General features: G+C 41.7%; 2 protein-coding genes across 3 annotated transcripts in view; one reads left to right on the forward strand and one right to left on the reverse strand.

The window, feature by feature from the left end:
* itga5 (integrin, alpha 5 (fibronectin receptor, alpha polypeptide)) overlaps nucleotides 1–2,842 on the forward strand; it is a 34,816-nt gene extending 31,974 nt beyond the window's left edge. The window contains exon 30 of the mRNA XM_023415589.2: nucleotides 37–2,842. Within this exon, the coding sequence (XP_023271357.1) occupies nucleotides 37–120 (84 nt within the window). The 3' untranslated portion in view covers nucleotides 121–2,842. The remainder of the gene's footprint in view (nucleotides 1–36) is intronic.
* A 25-nt stretch (nucleotides 2,843–2,867) lies between these two features.
* Nucleotides 2,868–22,193, reverse strand: rapgef3 (Rap guanine nucleotide exchange factor (GEF) 3). Of its 2 annotated transcripts, XM_087176445.1 has the most exons (28): nucleotides 22,058–22,193; nucleotides 21,428–21,513; nucleotides 16,887–16,931; nucleotides 13,022–13,128; nucleotides 12,806–12,927; nucleotides 12,000–12,177; nucleotides 11,458–11,542; nucleotides 11,019–11,079; nucleotides 10,574–10,650; nucleotides 10,314–10,460; nucleotides 10,022–10,128; nucleotides 8,821–8,909; nucleotides 8,641–8,719; nucleotides 8,263–8,413; nucleotides 8,045–8,127; nucleotides 7,910–7,940; nucleotides 7,727–7,802; nucleotides 7,346–7,483; nucleotides 7,058–7,155; nucleotides 6,828–6,953; nucleotides 6,286–6,467; nucleotides 5,541–5,631; nucleotides 5,397–5,447; nucleotides 5,164–5,251; nucleotides 4,981–5,045; nucleotides 4,828–4,882; nucleotides 3,752–3,823; nucleotides 2,868–3,647 (listed from the first exon to the last, which is right to left on the reverse strand). In XM_087176445.1, exons 1-28 carry the CDS (start codon nucleotides 22,080–22,082, stop codon nucleotides 3,529–3,531), a joined length of 2,634 nt encoding a protein of 877 aa, XP_087032571.1. In that variant the 5' UTR covers nucleotides 22,083–22,193; the 3' UTR covers nucleotides 2,868–3,528. The 2 variants fall into 2 exon arrangements, with proteins under 2 accessions (XP_087032571.1, XP_023271358.1); XM_023415590.2 differs by lacking the exons at nucleotides 21,428–21,513; nucleotides 22,058–22,193 and adding an exon at nucleotides 19,967–20,323.
* Nucleotides 22,194–23,375: the final 1,182 nt, after the last annotated feature.

A 23,375-nucleotide genomic window follows, 5' to 3' on the forward strand; every position in this document is an offset into this window, starting at 1 on the left:
TACTTTTCTAAAAATATTGTCTTTTTTTTTTTGCAGTTTGACTTCTTCAAGCGATCTGTACCGTACGGCACTGCCATGGAGAAAGCACAATTAAAACCACAGGCTGCCTCTGAGGCCTAGATGAGCACCAGAGTTACCAGAACCGCAGTACCTGGCCATATGATTGCAACAGAGAAACACAATGGAACATGTAGAGTGGATCAGAGAGCAGTTGAAGGGTTAGACGAAAGAGAGAGACCACTGGAACTCCACTGTGCTGCACTAGAAGACAAAAAAAAAAAAAAAAAATCCAAAGAGCTTCAATCCAGATGAATGTTTTTTTTTTTTCTTTTTTAATTTATGTTTGTTGGCAGGTTGGGGAATGTTACCAGATAGAACTTTCATTTTTATAGATTCATGTGATGGAGAGTTCAGTAATACCCATTTCACTGCCTTATTATTGGTGCTAATGATCTGAAGTGTTCACGGCCTCTGATAGGATATGGCCACATGTAGCTTGTGCCAGGATCTGTGAATTACACTGCATGCTGAGGCCTGAAAGTTTTCTTCTGATATGTCCAGAACACATATTTTTATTGACAGAAGATCACTAAAACATCAACCAGTCCACAGCGAAGGCAATATTGCATGCCTGTTTGCTGAAACTAAATCTGTCCAAAAAGTCTGTTTTAAAAAAAATCTATATATATGTTTTTTTTTTTGTTTTTTTTTTATACATACATCCAGACCTGTCTGAGGTGTTCCCCTGGTTCTTGCCCATTGCATGCTAGGAATAGGGTCCAGCACCCCGCAACCCTGAACAGGATAAGCGGGTATTGAAAATGCTTGGATGGATGTTTCTCAACTGATGTTTCTCAACTGCCTCAGGATGGTGGACAGCGCTGGGTTGAGTTGTTTTTTTGCACTCAAAGGAAATCTACTGATATATTTCCAAAGACACCGAAGACTTGACTGATTGACCTTCCTTTGAGTTCTGATTTCTGACTCCTACTGATCACTTTGGTTAAATCCTGTTTGTTCTAGTTCAGAGTTACCAACGCTGGCATCGTCATTGTTGTGTAGTCGTCGACTGGGAATGGGACTGGAACCACCACAGACCTGTTGAAACCTCACGTTAGGCTTGAAGCAGTGTGGTGCTTCTGGCAAAGAAAAAAAAAAAAACAAAGAAAAAAAAAGAAAAACAGTGTTCTCCTGAAGAATATTTTTCTGCCTTTTACTCCCGCTCAGTTTGGGTTGAGCTCATACGGCATGGAGACCATTGGCAATCAAATGATACTTAAGAGCAAATGACAGAGTTAATGAACATCTTGAGCCAAAGACGTGACAATCAGCAATGTCCTTCACACTCGAGTGTGAAGGATCCATTTTCGGCTTACAGTTTGTGTTACTGTGAGATACTGTATTTTTGATTGTGTCGCCCATGTTTAGACAGAGACAAATCATCCCACTACCAAGAGGCTACAGGGACTGAACATGTAAATGCGTTGTGTTGGTATCTTTTATTTGTCGTGTACATAGATTTTATGTGCCTTAAATGTAAATACTTCATGTCTGTGGGTTAGACTTAGGGCTGCGTGTGCTTGCATGTATACATGTTTGACATCATGTATACATGCATTAGTGTGAATGGTGTATTTATGAATGTTTGTTTTTGTGTATGAATTGGTTATTACCTTTTCCCACTGCTTAGTGCTGTTTATCCCTTATCACCTCTGTAGCTTGAGATCGTTGAGGTTAAGCCATTCTGCATTACCATTGAACACGATAGCATGAATACAGCCAGTATTCTGGAAGACCTGTTTAACTTAAAATACTTATAACCTCAGTGGAAATTAAAAAAAAAAAAAAAAAAAAAAAAAAAAAAAAAAAATCACTATAAGGCTACCGTCCAAATGTTAGCATCCTCCAGGATGTCTTGTACCTCTAACAAAGGGATAACAGCTTGGCACTGGGAACTCAATGTTGTTTGAAAGTGCAATATTTATATTCACTCTTTATTTTTTTTTTAATATTACAGTGTTTTCTTTGGTTTTACGTTTTATTTGTGACCAGAACTTTGTGTGTCAAAGTATGTGATAAGCACATAAATCCTTTGTGAGGTTCTGGCGTTTCACTTTCACCTGCTTTCTCACTAAGCATACTACAAGTGTGAAACTTTTTTTTTTTTTTTTTTTCTCGAGATGTACTCACCACTTGCTGGACCACTTTCCTGATCTTGCTGGTTTTATTTTTATATATATACCACAGACTGACACAGAAACACCACGACCACCAGAACATATCTTGAGTTGAACTTGGGCATGTTGACAGTTTGATAATTCATGTGCTCTGCTGTTGCACCTGTCCAAACACCACCATTATAGTAACCATATGTTTTACATTTGTTTGCCTCATTACACTCTTTTCTCATGGCCCCTCTTATTGGGTTGTGATTTACTATTTGCAAAATGGTCCACAAAAATCTCCATTTGATAATTGATTTAAATCCTTTTAACATTGTCCACGTGAAAATTCTTTACTGAACAGGTCGACCCATTATTTATAATGACAGGGGATCATTTTACTACTTCCTCCGTGGTTACATCAGGAGACGGCACTGGGTTTTTTTTTTTTTTCTTTTTACATGTCTCAGCCCATTTTCACTCTCCAGGACTTTTCAAAAAAGAAGTTGTACATATTTAAGACGAGGAGAGTATTGAATTCAAATGATAACTGATTTGTGAATTTTTCTCACCCCATATTGGGGAGAACATTTTTGTCAGGGGGGAGGGATGGAGGGAGGGAGGTCAGTTTTTACCTGTTACGGTTTGTACTTTAAATAAAATATTTCTCTTTTTACAAACTCTTGTGCTTTTATTAAATACACATAACTGAGAAAATAATTTATTTAGAAAACAGCATTGTATGAAATTATATGCATGTCAGTTGTCAAAAAAAAAAGATCAGATACAATACATTAGTTTTAATGTGAAAATACAAGTGCACAAAAAAACTGACCTTAAGTGAAAGTGATAGCTAAGATCTGTAGGTTGTGTTCTTATGGCCCTTATGAAACCACCAGTGTGGCTCTCCCACAGACAGCAGTAAAAATGTCACATAAATGAATCTTGACACCAAAGACGGCCATACTTTGCCAAACTGTACAAGTTGTAACATTGCCTTTGTGAGGGGATCAGTTTCCACTGTGGCACACACACCAGAAATGTTTACACACCAGTGTGCTGTAAGGCTTTGTGGATTTAAAAAAAAAAAAATGTCCCACAAGTTCAATTGATGGAGAATTGGTTTCTCTGTTTCAGCATTGGAGGTCATAACCGTGCACTCTGCACGTGTTCTCTCTCAGTACTGACCATGAATGTCAAAGCTCCTTGAAATAGTGGATTTCCACGGCACTCAACACCTCCAGAGGTCCATCATATTTAGAGAAGTGTGGAAGCTTTGTTCATCTCACTACAATCTGATCTCCGGGTTCAGATTTGTGCTACAGTTCTGCAGTTTCTGTTTTGTACATTTGCAGGTTGATGTAATTTAGCATTCTAATGTTCTTGATAGCTGTGTTAGCTTGCGCTGGCTGTCAATCACCTTCAGGTTCTGAATGTAGTGTCGGATGTTGCTGGGACTGCGCAGAGGGAGGGCGTAGTCTGAGTCTGGACGAAAGGAATAAATGGTGTTTTGACCCTGCATTTGTATTGCATTGGTGTGAAAACAAGGGGAAATGCAACAGTTTACTGATATGGTGGATGCAGCTTACATGTCGATATGCGAGCAGCATTCCCTTCCAGAAACATCCGATCTGCCAGACCCCTCTGCGGTGACGAAGGCACTGGAGGGGAGAAACACAAGTTGACTTCCTTGATACATCAAACACAAGCCTGACAACATCCATTTCCTTCAACATGCACGTGCGGTTGTTTGACGGAGACAGCATCTATAGTATGAAGAGTATATCCATGGCCACGGGAAGTAGTAGTACCCCCTAGTGGCGGGAGCATCATTTTTTTTGTATTATTGACATGACCAGTTACTCTGCCTCAGAATGACTTCTTACCTTGACACTAATCATTCTCACTCATCGTGCCTAAACCTAACCAATCCAACCAGTGAAGGCGATGATCGTTAGCCAATCAGAGGCAGTGTAGGGCGGGTTGTAAGTAGGATTCGTAAGTTTACAACCTGCTGCTGTAGCATTGATAGCTAATCAAAACACAAAATCACCATGGAGCTAAAAAACTCATAGTTATGTCTGTGCCTGCCCAACTCTGTGACCTCAACCGAGCGGACCTTCTCCACCTTGCATCTGCATGAAAACATGGTTAATCGATACCATGACCCCGAAAAGACTGACTCGCCTTTCCCTGATGAATGTCCACACTGACTCATCGGACATCAATTCCCTCATGAGAGACTTCATTTCCATAACACCTGAGCGCAAGGCCACATTTGGATTATTATAACCACTGGAGCACCTGGCCTGCAGCTCAAGGTAAGTTATTTGTTTTTAGCTGCCGCCGAGCAGTTTGATATTAAGTTTTTAACATTACACTGATATACCTTTGTTGAAAAAAATGTGCATATTTGGATGTGTTCTTGTGTGCATTGTGCTTTTGGACATGTGTATTTGCAATGACCTGGCTGCTGTTGTTGTCATTGCTGCTTTTTGGTCTGTGTTGTGGGATTGTTGTAGGCCTATGTTGTATTAGTATGCGTTGTATTGAATGGGTTGGGGTAAAATGCTCCTCTACAGCACCCCCAACTTAAAACTTCTTCTCGTGGTCTTGGGTATATCCGTGCTGGTGCTGTGGGTCTCAGCTCAGATGGCTCACTTACCATAAGGCTGGCTTCTGCATCCTCGTACAATTTTCACTGTCTTGGCAATCATTCTCTGCGACAGTGGGAGGGAAAGGAACCATGTCAGGTCAGTCTTGTACGGATGAGAATAACTGAGCTGAGCAACTTTCCAAAAACATTCCTCTGTCTTACCATCTTCTCAAAATTGACCAATTTTTCTACATAGTTTGGATTCCCTTCATGGATGAATGTCATGTCTGGGCATAGGCAGAAACAGAAAACATGTCAGTAATTACTCTCCTGGTGATTTAGACCAGGATGTCTATGGATTTGGACATGAAAATGAATTTACATGACACTGCTGGCATCTGTTACCTTTGAGCAGCAGAGGCATGAAGGGGATGTAAGGAGGACTGAGCTTGGCCACAGCCAGTCTGTAGGCCCTGTGGTTGCGTGAAGGATCCTGACATGGGTAGAAAATAAACACCATCATAACACCGTAGGTTACAGTACATAATTTACAGGAAATATTTCAACTAGTAGAAGAACAGTATGCTTGGGAACATTTATGAAAACCAACTGAAGTGAGAACATATAACGTAACTTACCATCAACCTCTCATAAGCACAGTAAATTCTTTTTGTCTTGCTGGGTATTCTCTGTAACAGACGAGCAAAAGGTTGTGTGAGTCATCCCCAAAGTTATTGTTCAGTAAATTATCATCATGACTTTTGTGTTCAGGGGTTTCTCACCTCCCAGGTCTTGTAAAGCCTCTGCACTGCGCTGTTACTCAAACCAAACATCACAGCGAAGAATGAATTAAGATTCTTCTGCTCCTTTAAGCTGTGAGAAAGAGGACACACGGCTGTATATAAGTAAGTTTCAGACAAAATGCTGTTGTTGAAGTGATTTTTAGAGGTTTTAAAAATAAGTTCAAACATTCAAACAAAACTACAGTCTCCAGTCATACTAGCAGCTCTCTGAGGCTGTAAGCTAAATGCTGTTATGTGACAATGCATACATCTAGATGTTTAGCAGGTATAATGTTTACTATGCTTTCTATCTTATTTTAATGTATTAGCATACTAACATTTGCTAATTAGCACTAAACAGAATGTACAGCTGAGGCTGATGGGAATGTCGTCTGTTTTGCAGGTTATCTGATCATAAACTAAAAATTCTGGACAAATTTAAAAAAATAAAAAATTAGCTTATGATGCCACTAGATAGAAAGTTAAAGAATCATCAAAAATCATGTCTGTCCCAAGTGTCATGGCATCAAATTCTTATTGAGACATTTCCACAATATTCAACCTCATGATGGCGCTAGATGAAAAGTATGAGGATCACCAAAATCAGTAGGCTTCATTCTCTGAGCACCATCAATGTCTGTGCAAGATTTAATGGCACCCCATCCAAAAGATGTTATTTAGTCTGGACCACAGCGGTGGACTGACTGACGTACTTTCTGATCAAAACACGGCAGCTAACTCTTACACTGCAGCAATCTTGATGAACTTCTTAAGCAGAATGGCTCGTTTCGCCAGGTCCTCACAGAGGCACAGCTCAGTCACCACCCAGTGCTGCACCTCATTGAAGCGACGCACAAACCTCTCCAGGTTAGCTGTGATGGCACCGGGGAATTTATGACGCCCGAATATGTAGTGGACAAGTTCCACCTGGGGAGACGGGAAAACAATGAGTCACAAATAAATTGAGAGGCTTATTTTTACAGGTGACTTTTCATGAATGTGACTCGCTTCAGAAAACATGTGAAACATGCAGGAAGTGCTGCATCACAGGACCAGATGATCTGATGGCGCTGTCAGATAAAAAAAGCGTCAAGGAGTGTGACTCATTTCAGTCAAAGAGACACCCAGTCCAGTGTCAGCTTTGGCTGCACTTGTAATGACAGACAATTGGAGTTGAGCTCTGTTGAGGCATGTGAATGTGTAAATTAGCAATTATTCCTCCTTTGTTCCGTAGCAATTAGTTTATTATGCTGCGGTGAGTAAAATTTGTCATATATGCTGAGTCACCTCATGCATGGCAGTGAACAGCTCCCAGTCATAATTGGTGAGTTCATTTGCGAGGTCTTTGGAGCCCATCTGTTCAAGTACATCAGTTGTTCCTCGCTCTGGACCCTGCTGCTCCTTCAGAGGCATCTGAGAGGGAGAGAGAGAAAATTAGCAGGGAGAGGGTGTTGCTGTGTGAATTCGATGTCTTTCTTCATGGGCAGGGAAGCTGCTTTGAACAAAGTATTCCTCACCAGTTGTTCCACTTGTTCGCTTGTGCAGATGAACAGTCTTTCATTGAGTCCAAGGGCGGTGTAGACTGCAGTGGCATCCAGCTTTAACTGAGCTCTTTCTGTGTGCATTTAATTTATCAACATTCATTTTCAGCATAATGAACTGGCAGTGAACTGCAGAAAATCTATAAAAACAACTCAGGCTCAATGGGAAGCTGAATTAATGCAGCTCTGAAGGATTTATTCTAACAATTGAAAGGATAAATATCTGCTATGCTCAAAAAAAAGTCATTGTTATGTGAAACCCACCTCCTGTGGAGTTCATTTTGACCAGGATGTGATCCCCGCCGGGTTTGACTATCGCTGACATCACATCCTGTACCGATGCGTTCACTGGGAGCATCAGAGTGAGAGGTTTGCTGTCCGGCCTGTAGATCTCATACAACACTGCACCGAGAGGGGACAGAAACTAAAATGTCAGGACATGCTGATTTGATGATTGATGACGTGAGTAAAGACATGTGGTCACATGTGTTACTCATAAACGACGCCCACAGATGCTGAACATCTGAGCTAATGAGAGGTATTCACTCTGTGCTGTAACATACTGCAGTGATATAGATCAAGAACCATGTACTGTGCAGCATGATTGCTTTGATTTGTCTGCTTTTGTTCCCGTGCCTTACTCACCTTTATCCTGTGCTCTGATTGGCTGTAACCTCCCTGCAGGCTCCTCACTGTTTAAAAACCAATCGAATGGCTGGCTCTGTCGATAGAGAGTGACTCGGCGATTGAGTGACATTAAACTGCAGCAACAAGTGTTTCCTCATTAAAATGTATAATATTAATATTTTGTTTCTGTGAAATTCTCACCCTGCTCATAGACTGATATCCATTCTCCAAACTGTCAGGTCATGAAAATATGAGAAAACAGTGTTATAGTATGAATTTTGCATATATAGAAGATACACTTGTAATTTATAATAAGAATATAATGCTATTATTTACACTTTTGTTCTCCTCCTTTCCCTAAATTGTTCTTTCAGCAGGCTGGACAGACGAAAATCACCTGCCCCTTCCTTCTTCAACCTCTGTTTCAGCCCAAACATGGAAATTAAAAAAGCAGGAACATTAAGAGAAATAAAATCTATACTCTTAAATTGCAATGTAAATATTCCAATTTCCACAAATTACACGAGGTGATTAAATCGAGCCTACAATCTCACCTCCAAAAAGTCCAAAGCAATAGGGTCTTCTTTCAGCAGAAGGCCATACAGCGCCACCCACTGGCCAACCAACTTCACTACCTTCTGCTTGGTGTTGAGAATGTAGGCAGCCTTCTCCTGATCTGAGCCCTCAGAGAGCTCTGCCTGGTAGGTGCAACGGAGGTTAAGGGGTGTAACATAACAATCTTTACAAACAGAGAATCTGAGACAATTACATGACAGTGTATTCCAGCAGAATATAGTTCACTGGCAAGAAAAACACTCTGTTCCCACTGTGGAACATTATAATCAACAACACAGCGGCAGAGGCAGTGTCAGTACACTTTATCACCGCCTGCATCGTTACTGTTATCAGTATTATTGACCATCTCAGGATATTGGTGCTGTAGTGCAGGACACAGCTGGCTGGAGGGCATGAAGACTTTATAGGTGAGCAGGAAGTCAGTCACACAGGGATCTGCGGGGAGACAAACATCACAAAAACTCACGGTTAACTAACTAGTTGTCTAGGTCTAATTACGCTGAATCACTCAGTTAAACGAGTTAAAAGGCTCATACCCGTGGCGTCATTTCCATTAGAATCCAACTTTACTCTTTCCAGTAGGTGTTCCAGGATTTTCTCAGGTGTTCCTGACATGACTGTGTACCTGCACAGAGCGTGACAGAAAGGGAGAGAATAGGAATTGATTTTTTTCTTTTTCATAACATTATTGCAGGCATAGTGCTTCTTGGTTTGTGTGTTTTTAGTTACGGCTTGTTAATATAATGTAGCATCTGTCCATGGACCAAAGATTTACAAAACGGGGACTACAGATGAACAAAACTGAGTCTCTGGCTCTGTGAGACTCTACATACTTTGGTGCTTTCAGCTAAATGCTAACATTATTTTTTTTTTTAGTGCATTAGCATGCAAACATTTTCTAATTAGCACTACAAACAAACTAAAGCTGACGTGTACAGTCTTTGTTAAAAAAAAAAACAAATAAATGAATAAAGAAATTATTGGAACCAGTGTAATCGCATATTATGTATTATCAGTTTGCATTTATACGTTGAATGATAACCATCAGAAAAAAGAAGAAGCAGAAAAAGGCCAATGACGTAGCCGTTGCACAGCTTGTCCAGCAGACTTCTGTGTTTACAGTACTTGGAGAGTTGGCAGCAGCATATCACAGCTGAGTGGACAGGGGTGTTCTGTCTGCCACAGATCACACATTTATTGTTCTTGCTTTAAACACCTTCCCTTGCCTTCTAGCACCTAGTGTGTGTACGTCATGAGGGCTCTTTGTCTGATGGCATCAGACCGGCCAAAAACGTAATATTGGTAGGTTTTTCTACAGATAATAAATCTTGGCTGTTTGGTGGAGTGGAGAGAACAAGAGGAGAGGGTTGTGCTGTGCGTAGGTTATCCATTCAAGAGAGAAATGAGGGAACGCCGACCTGAAGGGGAGGTCAGCATCAAGTTAATTCACTTTTATATTTGCTAAAACACTTCAAGACTGATAACGAGTCATTCACCGAGGCAGGGTTGAAGTCCACTTATTTTGTGGCTGTCAGATAACAGTCCATTAATGAGGGCTTAACCATATTTGACGAAAAAAAGGTCTGTATACTTGTCCCTGAATGTGTTATGATGACCAACGGCAGCGCTTGTGTTATTGGTGTGATATATTATCTGCTCACACCCATGTGAAGTGTCTTAATGATGCTTGTGAAGTGACTCTTTTGTCTCAGTGGTGAGGGTGTCAGAGTTTCTTACTTGCTGTTGTTTCCCGCTCCGCCTTGCTGGGCTGAGTTGGCGCTCTTCTCCAACACCAGCACGGATTTCCCATGCTCCTCCAGTCGCACTGTATTTGCCTCCACATCCTCGAATAACAAGCAAAACAGACATAGATGATGAGCCAGTCAAATACATTTTTAGCGTATTCGTGGATCTGAATCTGTGGTGAACACAGAGAAACAATCAATAGCTGTCATGTAGTCACACATGACCTTTCAAGTGCCATTGAGCCATGGTGCTGTAAATAGAGTAATTATGTAATCGGACACACCTTGAGGATGTGTATGAAATCCTGTTTATCAACGCGGAGGAAGTGGCAGTTGTCTTCTCTCAAGATAATGGTGGCAGCACGAGGTGCATCGTTCAGCAAAGCTAGCTGCCCAAAGTCCTCGCCCTCGTGTAGTGTAGTTACCAGCCCCTGTATGGACACAGTACTTTCAGCATTACAATATACATGGCAACAAGGTGTTTAATGAGTGATGATTCTGAGTTTTATTAGTTGCTTTTTTTTTTTCTAGTGTATGGATCTACCTTTCCACGTGTGATCACGTTTACAGAGCCTTTCCAGATGATGTACCACGAAGTGCCTTTGTCCCCCTGACTGAACACTACGTCACAAAAAAAGACAGAAAGAATAACCATCATATTGCATGACGATCAGATTTACAAGGCAACCTTCATACAATGGGCTTTATTATGTACGTATGACTTTCATCTTCAAGATTAGATGGAGTGAGAGATAACAAGAGCAAAAACAGACACATGATGAACTGATTGCTTCCGCTGACATAATGAATCCATAATGATATGAGCACATTAGAATGTTCCTAATGTTATATATAATTGGTGGCTCTAATAGACGGTATCTGAAAGGTGAGTTGTGCACAAGAGGATGTTCATAAGGCATTTTATGCACAATGAAACTGTGTGTGTCTCCTGTGTGTGTAGCATGGCTCTCCACCAATGTCACACTTACACACTGTTCCAGCCTTGGCATGTGATTCAAAGACCAGCACCGCTGCCAGCTCCTTACGCACCTACAGACACATCAGAGCAGGAAGTGAGACTGAAATGCATTGATAACTCCTGTTTCCAATATGTTATACTCCAGTGGTTGTTTCATCAAAGTAGTTTAAGAATGAGAGAGAACCAAGTGCATTGTTTGTCTGATTTTTTTCTGGTTATAAGTTACTGCTCCGATGACAAATCAACAAACATGCGAGAAAGATTATGGGGAACGTGTAGCATCTTTCATTCAAACTGGGCCTTGTATCAAATAAAATTTAGGATATACTGTTATCATCGAAGAAATCTTCTGAAAAAGATGCTATAATAAAAAGAAATGATGTAAAAATTTGACATATAGCGTCTTTAATCACAAGAACACAGATGTGCAGGCAGTAACGGTGACTGACCGAGGTGGAGAGATGAGCAGCAGCCTTGACATGGAGCAGCTCCTCGTAGATGACCTCCAGGTCCTCAGCACTCCTCTGACTGGGGCTAAAGACAAGGAAGGTAGAAGATACATTTAGAATTACCACCTGGCAGTTAGTGCCACCAGTTCAGTGTCCGACCGAATGTGACATGTGGTCACAATCTCCCCTTCTGTTCCTGAGTTATGGCATTGACTATTGGAAGGAACATTATGATGTCACAGTGAAGTTGACCTTTGACCTTTTGTATGTAAAATGTCATAGTTTTATCCTATGAGACACTTGTGTTAGCGTGTGAATTCTTAAGTTATTTGTAAATGATGCATCTGGCCATGACTATCACTGGTGCGGAGGCATTCTTAAAAACCTTGTTAAAATAATATAAAAGATCCAACCTTGACAAAATCCTATTCTACTGGTTCCTTTATAGTTTTTGTATGAAATTGGACTTAACTAATGAGGCCATACTACATATACAAGGGGTTTTCATGTGTAATAGCCATACGAAGGCTCAACATACTTACCATTTGCGTAGAATCATGGTGAGCAGAGCATCAGGACCCAGCTGAGACAGCAGCGACAGAGCCTCCTGCAGCTCGTCCTCTGAGTCCTTCTCATTTGTCATGTGGTTCAGGCCAAACTCAGAGTCTTGGAAGCGGTAGAACTGTGCATCCTTGTCATGGAAGTTCAACTCATGTTTCACTTAATCGAGGCACAACACAGAAGAGGAAACACATAACTAAGACTGTAGACATGCAGTGAGTTTTATGTAATCATTTTGATTACATAAAACTAAGTTATTTAACCTAAACTTACAGAAACTTACAAATAGCTCCTTTTAGGTAGAAATTACTGCCATGTTTCAATTTCACAAGACAAATGGAAATAAATGCAAATCTATTCTGAGTGATGCAATTCATCTAATGATGAAGCATTTCTGTCATGATTGGAGTGGCCTCTTCCAGGAAGACAATGCCCCGTCCAAAGAGCGTAAATGGTTAGCGAACACTTGACTGAGTGAGGACACATTGTGAAACAAATGCCTTGGCAGACGCAGCCACCAGATTTCAAGCTGCTCAAGCATCTCTGGTAAATTCTTGAGTGCTGCCTGAGACATTATAATCAGAATATTAAAAAAAAAAAAAATTACCACAATATGACAGGACTTTTTTTTTTGGAATTATTTTCACATACTTCCTCAGTCCATGCCAAGACATGACAAATATTATGTGAATATTTTCTGAAATGTGGCTACAGGACAATAGGTTTGTAATTAAAACTGTCTGGTATGATGAACAGGCAAGCAATTAAGGATTTGTACAATTCTTACCATGAACAAGGATTCCTTCGTCCACGAGGACCTGCCACATCCCAACTGCCTGACTTCTTGATTGGAGGCATTCGTTCTGTTTCATCAGCCAGTCAACAAGTTCTTTACCAGAACAACATTGTCTGTGAGAGAAATTCAACACACCAATTTTCCATGTCATTTGCAAAGACCATCACACTTTTATTATGAAAGACATCACAGCATCAGTGTCGGTACCTATATGTTTTGAGGTGATACTTTCTGTCCCGGATCAGACCGGGGTTCCTCTCGATCATGACACTATACACTGATCTGGCTGCCTTCACAACACGATCTGAAAGAAACTGGATAAACATGAAAAAAAAAGGTTATAAAGCAGTGAAACGATTGGTCTCTCTTCATTATCTTCCTATTACAAGAGTGAATGGACCATGTTGTTTTCCCTTTTTATGAAGTGACGAAGAAAACGTGTGAGAGAGGGCTGTGTACATAAAGAAGGAGGATATGCAACACAGGTCGCCTTGTTACTGAAACAGCCGACTTGTTTTAATGGCAGAAAGATGTGTGTGTGAGTGTGTGAGAGGGAAATTGATGCAGACAAGTTTCTTTGCATTTCCCCCTCAGCATGGAGATCATGTGTGATGGCATGTACGTCAACAGCGTGAGTGGAGATTTCTGTAGGTGTCAGTTAGTGTGGTGTGTGTGTGTGTTTGTGTGTGTTTGTGGGGGTAGCAGGGAGGCGAGAATGTGTTAAAAACTCTCCCACACCTCGTCTAGTTTCCAGCCTCTTTAGCTCACCCACCGGCAGGCACGCAGTGACAACAAACTTTCACTTTCTGACCACCCTCAAAGTGTTTCCTTTGAACTACTCTCGATTCTTTTCCCCCCTCACACACACACACACACACACACACACATATACACTACTCACTCGGGTCAGGTCTAAAACCAAAAAAGACTGCAGACGGGTGCAAAACCTGTCAGCCACTGATGCAGAAGCGAGGGTTATATAACAAGAATGTGCTTTGTTTGTTGCTGTAATGTGGCTGTCCTATTTCAGGCCATTTCATGCTTTATGCTCCGCTTCTGTTTTGAAAACAAATTGGATCTAACTACCCCCCAACGATATTTACCGTCTTAGTGATTGACAAAGATATTGATTGACAGAAATATTTTGCTCCTCCTCATTACACTCCCCCTCTTCTCTTCCTTCTCCTGCACCCAGTCTTGTGATTCCACGAGTGACTCAAACGCCTGTTTGTTCTTTGGATTTTCCTCGAGGTTCTGCTGTTTGCCCAAGGTGGTGGTCTTGAGATACAAACAGAACCCAGCACTGACCGTTTTCCTATATTCTTTATTGTCAAGTGGAGGAGTGGCAATGTAAGGAAACCAGTGACAGGAACTACTTGCACCCGTTGCATTCTGTAGTCTCCTGCAACTCGCGATGTAAAGACCTTGCTGACCTTTGATCAATCTAGTGACCCCCACGCCTCGATGACGCCAACACGACCTCTGCTCTTTCACCTGGACCTACTTCACACAGGCATGCTTATTAAATTGTATGACTGTGACCGAGCACTGCGAGTACCACATACTTCAACCTATCATTCCCACATCGGCCGGTTCCCAGACCTGACATCAACAGAGTAAATGTGCCCCGAGGCGTCTGCTGTGCCCCACTGAGTTATGTTGTCTAGAGGTCACAAGTATTCCCAGGGGCCTTTTTTCCCCCTTGGGACTCCCATGGTCACAGTCTCAGACATGTCAACTCCAAAACTTGTTTTCTAGACGAGTCATTTTTCCATTACCTAACTCAGTCCTCACAAAGCCATATCAAAAGCCATATTTCACTGAGGGGCTTGGCTTTCACTGGGAACCCTGACAGTCATGTAAACATCCAGAAAACTTGTTTTTTATTTTTTCTACTTCTGACTGTAATTCAATTCAGAGCTACAATAACTCTCTGTGGTGGATTCTGTGTTGTTTATTGTCTGCATGTAGGCGACCTAAACTCTAGGAACTATAACCCACAGGTAATCGTTCCAACTGAGTTAAGTTACAGAGCAAACACCCTTCCCACAGGTGCGCCAGTCAATGACACAAAGTACAATACACGTTCAGCGAGTGTGGAGCAGCTGACACTGATGAATGGGCCATGTGTGAGGCTTGACAGGCAGCCATAACCCATTTTATGACATGGGTTTATTCAACTGTTGAGCTCATTTTACAGCAACGAGCCTACATTTAAAAACCTGACAACTGATTCAAAGTATATAATCAACTTGATGTCAACTGTATACGGCCATATATTCTTTACCTACAGAACAGCTGCTATACAGCCCGTACAGTCTGCTCAAACACTTGTCAGCAGGGCAGATGCTCACTATCACACAGCAGTGATACATTCAAGTGGTTGTAATTGTCACACACACAATTAAGTTATATATTAATGTGCAGAATTCTTTTTAACTTTCATTCTGGTGTTTTCATCCTTTGGTTTTCCTGCTTTTGTTTTGTCGGGTGAAGTACAGTGTAGGTTTCCTCTGTAGGCGAGACATCTCTCTGTCTCTCACTCTCTCTGTGACCTCGGTGACCTCGTGGGCTCATCTGTAGTGAGGGGCAGCTACAGATGAACACAGCTGAAAGGGAGCTTAATGCAGCTCCGTGCACTGCAGATACCTGACTTTTTCCCCCCTTCACCACACTTCTGACGGTTGTCAGATCTTTAAAGCTGTACCTATTGATTTTTCTTGTGAACTTACACCCCAGAGCTGCACTGAATGTGAACGGGAAAGCAGAGAAGAAACGCATTTTACGACTGTTCACAACCTTTGTATCCAATTACAGATTTACATTACAAACTTTTCTAGTAGTTGCCTGGAACATGTCAAACTTTTATGACATAAATGAAAAATGTATTTTTACATGCAATCTAAATCAGTGGTTGTTAAGCTTGTGATCAAGTATGGTGAGTTCCTCTTCACTGCATGCAGGTCTAAAGAGGAAAAAATGCATCTTTTCGCTCATAACGTTGGAGGATAATCAAAGAGAGTTTATTAAAAACAATCTGTCTTGTACAGCAATACCACAATGTATGATGCTCATTAGTGACTTTTAGGGTCTGGAGCCATCACTTGCTTGGCAACCAAACAAAGCTCTGAGAAGTTAGCAGCACCTGCGTCCTGCAGACCCGATTACTCTACTTCCTCTCTCCACCAGCACAAAAGAAAATACACAGCCATTGATTCTTTAGGGGTTGAAATGTGCTCACTCATTCTTCCCCTTGCTTTCTCTCGCTATCTACTTGTTCTGTCTGAGGGGAAACAACATTCACTCTCCCACCCCTCCTGTTTGAAAGGTTCTCTCCTTGGCATGCTGATGAACGGGTCGAGATAACGCGGTGTGAGGGGCCTGGGCTGGCTGAGCTATAGGGCTCAGGAGGGTCAATTAACTGTGAACCCTGGAGCGCCCTTTAGACTCCTTGTGACTGCACGCCCTGCTAGGAATGTGTTTTTTTTTTAAGACTCGCTTGAGTAGTAATGCAGGATATTATAACAACAAAAGAACAAGTTCAGCAGTTTGAGGAGGATGCAAGCACTGCAACTCTAAATGATTGCAGAGGTCATTGCTGCTGCAGAGCCACCAGGAGAGGGAAAAATCCAGGCTGGTTACAGCTTAAAGACTCACATCAAGGTCAAAGCTTACCAGTGTTAATTACTGTGAACAGCTAATTAGCGCAGCGACAGATTTAGGGGTTGAGAAGCCTGATTTATGCTTACAAACCTGATTATGACACTGTCACGGAGGTCTTGAATAAAAAATGACAAAAGGATATCACATGACTTATTATGAGGAGCTAAATCATAATTAACCCTGAAGAACAAAGCTCATAGAAAATCTCATTTATCATTGAAGGTTTCAATTATGTTGCAGGAGAAGATCCGTGTTTGCTTAAGAGCCGATGATGACTTTCCTCTGACACCGTGTCTCTTCTGGTGTTCAGCAGGAGTTTTAAAAACACCAGTGAGAACATTGGATTACGGCTAGCTGTAGGGAGGCGATGTACCAAAAACACAGCACACCACACCATGGGCATACGCACCTGCTTCATAGTGTCCTTCGAATCCAAGGCCTCTGGCAGGGGAGTCTGGGAGAAACAGAAAGAGAGACGTTATCACAACCGAGCCATTCCTGCATATCTAAAATTAAAGCCGATAACTTGCTTTTCCACAGGAACTAGCGGGACTGGTCATTAACGATAATGTTGTTGCGGTAGGACCAAATAAACAGATATAACCAAGCTGGACTCTCCAGATAGAAAGAATCATTATTTTCTTTTCATTGGGATGAAGGTCAACACAAATACATTATCTCAACCTGTGCTGTGTTACCATTGTCTCCAACGTAGTGTGGGTGGGTGTCAAGTGTGTGTAATGAAGTGGGAGGAAAAGAGAGCGTAGACATGAGCAGAGGAAAGTACATAGCCCTGTTGCCACGCGTTTTGTTAAGTGAAAAGGTTGCTTTTAACAACAGACCATCCTTTCTTATGAAAAAGGCTTTTGAAAATCCCAACCGTTGAAAAGTTAAATGTGGCTGCCGCAGTTGCCACAGATACAGTTTTATCACATTATATTTCAGGAGACTCCGTTACTCCCTTCCCTCCCTTACAAGTGTGAGATCAGCACAAACTTAAACCCCCCCCCCCAAAAAAAAAACCTGCTGGCATGTACAAATATGCAACATTCTCATGCCTGTACTTCGGTCCAAGTTGCACTTCCTCTTTGTTGCTTGGATTTTATGTTTTTATGATCCTCTTGTAGCTGTGTACTTTTATTCCCAAGGCAACTGCTTCTAGGGAACATAATTCAGAGACGTTTCAGGAGAGCTTTTCTAAGGCGATTATAAATATAAAATATCTCTCTCCAGATCTGGTAGCTCCTAGTTGCAAGGACAAAATATTTATTGAGACAGGATATGGGTTTCCTTCTTTATGCGTGCATTCATGCAATGTGTGAATAGCTTCCAAAAAAATGTAAAAATATGTACAAGCAAACACATAGCATGGCTGACACTGGTGGATACGACAGCTGACTGTATTGATCAGGAACTGATAGCCACTATAAACTGTCCCCAGTCCCTCTGCAGACAGACTTTATGGTATGTATATTTTGTCTGGCCCGCTGTGCAGCAGCTACGTCACATGATCGTTGCCTGAATGGCACATTGCCAGTAGTTTTAACCTACTCATAAAAAAAAACTCTTTAACTCCCACTGTAAATCTGTTACTGTGGGTGAAGAGCTACAAGAAACATGTAACTAAAGCATTTTTTTTTACTGATTTTGTTTGCAATTAAAGGATAATCAAACAATATGTACCACATAGTTTTATCAGTTATGACTCAACCAAAATGACATCTGTGCCCCCTGAGTTCACAAAAGATGTGGAAAAACCTGTGTGCTTCCAGGTTCTGTGGACAGAAAGACACAATTAGGAACCTATATCAATGTGAGGTATTTGGTTCTGCTTTGTGTCCATGTCTCAGCGCTGGTATGCAAGAGCAGGAAGGAGAAGAGGGACGATGCCATGGCATCTCCTAATGATGACAGCAGAATGAGCTCAGTTTTGCCCCTGTTAGAGGTATCCGACTGTAGGAGCCCAGAGAAGGCATTAGCTAGTGCCTCAGAGCCAGTTTAATTGGGCTCATTGTTGATATAATACAACAATGGACAGATAGACTGGCAACCATTCTGGGAAAAAACTGAACTCTGCAACTCCCTGCAACACGTAAAGCCGAGCCTGAGTCGTACTTTACAGTTAGGGTTAGGGTTAACCCATCTTGTTCATAAGGCAGATCGCACTGCCTTTGTTCCAGTATAGTACAAACAATGTTCCCACACACAACCATGTGTGTGATGTCAAGTTAATGTGTTTCTTCATTTTATGCTGCTTTACACTTAAACTAACAACACACACTAATTCCTTATCTTTTTAAAGTAGCGTTTCTCTGTTATCATATAGAAGATAACCTGAATAAACACAAACTCACTTGGTTCAGTCACTATAAGTTCAGCTACTCTAATCACATTTAAGATTATGTGCAGCATGTTTCATTAAATGATTATTTAATTCAGAAAAAACTGTCAAACTGGCATTAAGCGGGATCCAAAACATAATTGTCAGTTATTTACTGGGGGATTGCTCTTTTGAGCTACTCCATATGACATCGATATTTGGCTGGTAACAGCAGAACGTTCAGGATACAGTCAGTGGTGATTTACAGTCATCTTTGACCTATTGATGCTTAAAAGTCAAGTAAATTTAGAAGCTAAAGAGCCTCGCTGCTGCTCTGTGTCTTCCTGTGACCTGGAAACAAAACCACCTCCCCTTTGTGGATTCTTCTACAAACCCTTCTGTAAACCGAGCCAGGCTGTTGTAGTGAAGGTGAACAATAAACAATACACTATTTATAACCGGAGTTTAATAAAAGAAAAAAAGCTCTGTTCATTTTTACCTTCCTGCGTCCCCACCACCAGAGCTGCGACAACAATAGTGGAAGACATTCTTTAAATATCTGCAAACTGCTATTTGTGAGGGAAAACGGTGTCATATGGTGGAGGTGAGAGGAAGTGAGATTCATTAAGCCTCATTCTTAAACACAGTGAATAATAGTATCACTATCACTTTCTTCACCTGTCTGACTTTTTGCTGAGTTATAGCTCTAAAATGTATACGATGCAATTTCCTCCTATAATAGATGGGGGTTGTCACTTAAACAAAAACTAGGGCTTGTAAGCCACCGTGTATCACGCACCTTAACAACTAGAAATCTGCGCATTAAATTCTTATTATACTAGTCTTTCAGAGCAGTGAATAATACACCGATATTCTGATTAATGCTCAACATAAATGAAAAGCAAGTGACATCTAGTGTATGTTCAACATTTGCCAAGTCATTACATGAATAGCCTATGAAAACAGACTGAACTCCCCCTCTCTCTCTCACACCACGTCTGTGATGATGATCAAAAATAATGGTGGTGCATTATCATCATCACTCTCATCTCTTCTTCTTCTCATCATCATCATCATCATCATCATCATCATCATCATCTGACAGTGCCACCTGACAGCAGCCTGTACTACCAACTCTCTGAAGTCCACATGAAAGCAGAATAACATACCCAGCTGATGCCTCGTATGGTCGGCGTTTCCACCGAGTAGCGGTCCGGGAACATTTGATAATTGTGACTCCGAAACAGATGCATCTTTTTCTTAGATTACAACGAGCAACTTTCCCTGTCAGAAGATCCGCACACGGAGCCGGCAGCACCTCCAGACATTATCCACAGCCCAGCACATCGACCCGACGTGAACCCAGCTCGTTAATGGAAAACGACGACGCGACACCGCAGCAGTCTCGGTTCAAGACTCAGCATTTTGTCTGAACCCCCCCCTCCACCCAAACCAAAAAAAAACCAAAACAACAAAACATCCAGTTCCTCCTGCATCCAAACCCAGACCTTCCCTGACGCGTGTGCCTCAGTGAGGACGGGCTGTGTGATAATGCTCAGCACAGGCGCACTTTGTTGCTAAGTTGCGTGTGTGTGTGTGTGTGCGCGTGCGTGCGTGCTCTTTGGCTTTGGCAAGGAACCACATGGAGTCATCTGAGAGACGGCTTCCTCTGGCATTTTTACCATCTAATTAATGGCGTTTGAGCTATTAAGCTCGACACACATGAACTCCGTGTGTGTGTGTGTGTGTGTGTGTGTGTGTGTGTGTGTGTGTGTGTGTGTGTGTGTGTGAGTGTTAGAGTGTGGGCAGGTGTAGTTTTTACACTACACTTTTTCTTAAATGTTAGCAAACCGTAAAATGTGATTTGTCAATTTAAGCAGGATCATAGATTTCGCTGATGGCGCTGATGCAGTGAATAAAGTTGACAAAATCTTGACTCAACTGCACTGTGGTGAGCAAAATCCCGTTTTTAAAACACTTCATCACTGTGTTTGTTTTTCTCTCACATCCCCATAGCTGGGTTTAATCTGATGACAATCTCAATGAAACCACACAAACACACACAGCGGGCTCACTACCTGCTCATGAGACTGGGTCAAGGGTATTTAAGGAGGCAAAAATGTTCCATGTACCAATGTTCCAGGCATTGTATGGTCTAGTTTGTTCAGTGCACTAGTTCAGAGCAGCAGAACTCTCTCTCACACACACTCACACACACTCACACACACACACACACACACACACACACACACACACACACACTTATCAGGTTGTCCAGCTGTCTGGCTCAACCGGGTCTGTGGGCACATGGAGGTGCAGATAAACTGCTTCAAGGGCAGAAAGCAGTTTGGGTCGGAGAACAACACTTGATGACTCTCATCAGCTGTTTTGTCCACCTCCGGTTCGCAGTCCGAGCGCAGGTGTTTTACCTTTGCACAGGTGTTAAACCTTTACATACCCATTACTGATTTATGGATCCATAAAACTCAAAACGAACTGCTGTATATTGTTGCAACGGGTCTATTGTAACGCTCAGCTGTGGACGCAGCTCGCTGTGTTGCTATAACCTCATCTTTTTCTATGTCATTACTGACTTAATTTCCTCCGTGGGATAGCAGCAGGTGACTTACTTCTCCATGCTCTGGTGTGCAGCGTCTTGGTGGAGAACACATGGATTTGACCAAGTTCTCCATAGAGACGTTGGTTTGACTTGTATCTGTAAAACATGGAGAAACGGGGGTAATTAGTTTCTTTAACAGCCTGCAAAAGAAACAGTAATTCTAATACGCATAGCAAATAGATATAAATCTGTCAAACAAGGACAAGGGAACCCTCTATTTAAAGTGATTGCCCATGAACTTCTAGTCATAACTGGATCATGGTCAACTGTGTCTTGCAGGCTGGATACGTTATGTAAGACTTGTTTAAATCCCTGCTATTGTTCCAATGTGGGGCTGCCCTTCCTGTACTGACCTCAGTGACTGAGTCAGTTCACCATGGCTTTCCACAAGACACACACAGACAAGAACCTCTATTCTATTATGCTTTCCATGCTTTGGTTTGCTTGTTCTTCCGGCTGGAAAGATGTAGGAGGGCAATGTAAGGAGGCAAAGTGTCGCTCCTGTGTGTTAAACTCTGTTTTAGTCATTACAGTTCTCAGTTGGTGTGTGTGTTGAGTATGCTGCCCTCCCTGTACTCTGAAGCTACTGCGAAGCATATCTTCTGCCAGCTCTCTGAAAAAACAAACAATGACTTCTTACCAAGTTTGGCCCTCCATGGAGTCATGAGGATGCTCCAATCCGAGCTGTCCCAATAAGCCAGTATTAAAAGTGAGAAAGCGATCAAACCAAACGGAAAATACTGTTTTAAGTGCGGCCGATTAGTTGTGTGACTCTGTCTCTTCTAAATGCCTCACAGGGACGCTACGCTGCCAAATTAAGAATGTTCACAATGAAGGAAGCCAGTTTTGCTTCTTATGACCTCCTCGGGGAATGTAAACACGATAGTTTTGCTGATAAGAAAGAGCACATTGCTCTTTTGATAGTATCTGACAAAATGATTATCTTGTGTGCACAGCAGCACATCACTGAGGAACAGGTGACTGTTTTCGACAGATTATGTTTCAAATGTAAAAATCTTCGGCCACACTAAAGGAGCAAACTTCAAGAGTGGGTAATTGCTTTGTGGCCATGGGACTGAAATGAAAGCTCATTAATTCTCTGATGACCGTATTTTCGGGTTCAGGGCGTATCGTACAGTCGTGAAGCTGTCAAGAAATTCAATTTGCTGAAACCTTGAACTGTTGAGTGAAACAGGTCCCAGGTCATTTTGCGTTGTGAAAGGCTTCTCGTCACATGCCTGTCTGGCATTTTGAAAATAAATGGCGCCCTCTATTGAGAACTCAGACGCCCTGCAATCTGCGTTCATAAATACATGTAAACCTCAGTCAAACTTTCTCATAAGTCCTATAGAAAATCATTAGACCAAGAAATTTATAAGAGTTTAATAGTTTTAGTGATGAATCTGAATGCACTATTTTATTACACAAGTAAACTAATAATGTTTTTGTGTGTTGTTTGTGTCTGTTTCTGTCTGTCTCTGTCTCTCTGTATTTATTTATGTGAGTGTGTATTTAGATCCTCCGGGAATGGGAGTGGGATTTCCTGCAACACATCTACGCCCATGGAATGTGCACTTTGCCAACTGTCTGGTGGTACACACACACACACACACACACACACACACACACACACACACACACACACACACACACATACACCTTTTCCTTCCTCTCCCCTGACCAGTTAGCAGTGACAGGGAGAAATGTATTGTATCTGTTTGACCTCATGGTCAAATGAGGAATCCAGCAAGAAAGTGAAGCAGATTATTTTTGATAAACCTCACAAAACCTCCTTCTTGTCAGCATCCCTCTAACACATCTGCCTCCCGCTGCCTACAGTCACATGGTGACATTTAGCAACGTGAGTTAGTCATGAATACTAAAGAACTCCAAATAACTTGGACATATCACTCAGCGAATAAATAACTTGAATTGTCTTGAAGAACTGTGATGAAAAA

The sequence above is a fragment of the Seriola lalandi genome, unplaced genomic scaffold (genome assembly GCF_002814215.2).
Source record: "Seriola lalandi dorsalis isolate HSWRI2012SDOR001 ecotype SW California unplaced genomic scaffold, Sedor1 jcf7180002054554, whole genome shotgun sequence".
Lineage (NCBI taxonomy): Eukaryota > Metazoa > Chordata > Actinopteri > Carangiformes > Carangidae > Seriola > Seriola lalandi.

Excerpts from the sequence above, each read along its gene's own strand:
- rapgef3 (XM_087176445.1), bottom strand. The coding sequence starts at position 22,082 with ATGACTCCATGGAGGGCCAAACTTG. Across the intron at positions 7,484-7,726 it reads AATCAGAGCACAGGATAAAG|TGTTGTATGAGATCTACAGG; the intron begins GTGAGTAAGGCA and ends CTCTCGGTGCAG. Across the intron at positions 7,156-7,345 it reads CAAAATGAACTCCACAGGAG|AAAGAGCTCAGTTAAAGCTG; the intron begins GTGGGTTTCACA and ends AAATGCACACAG.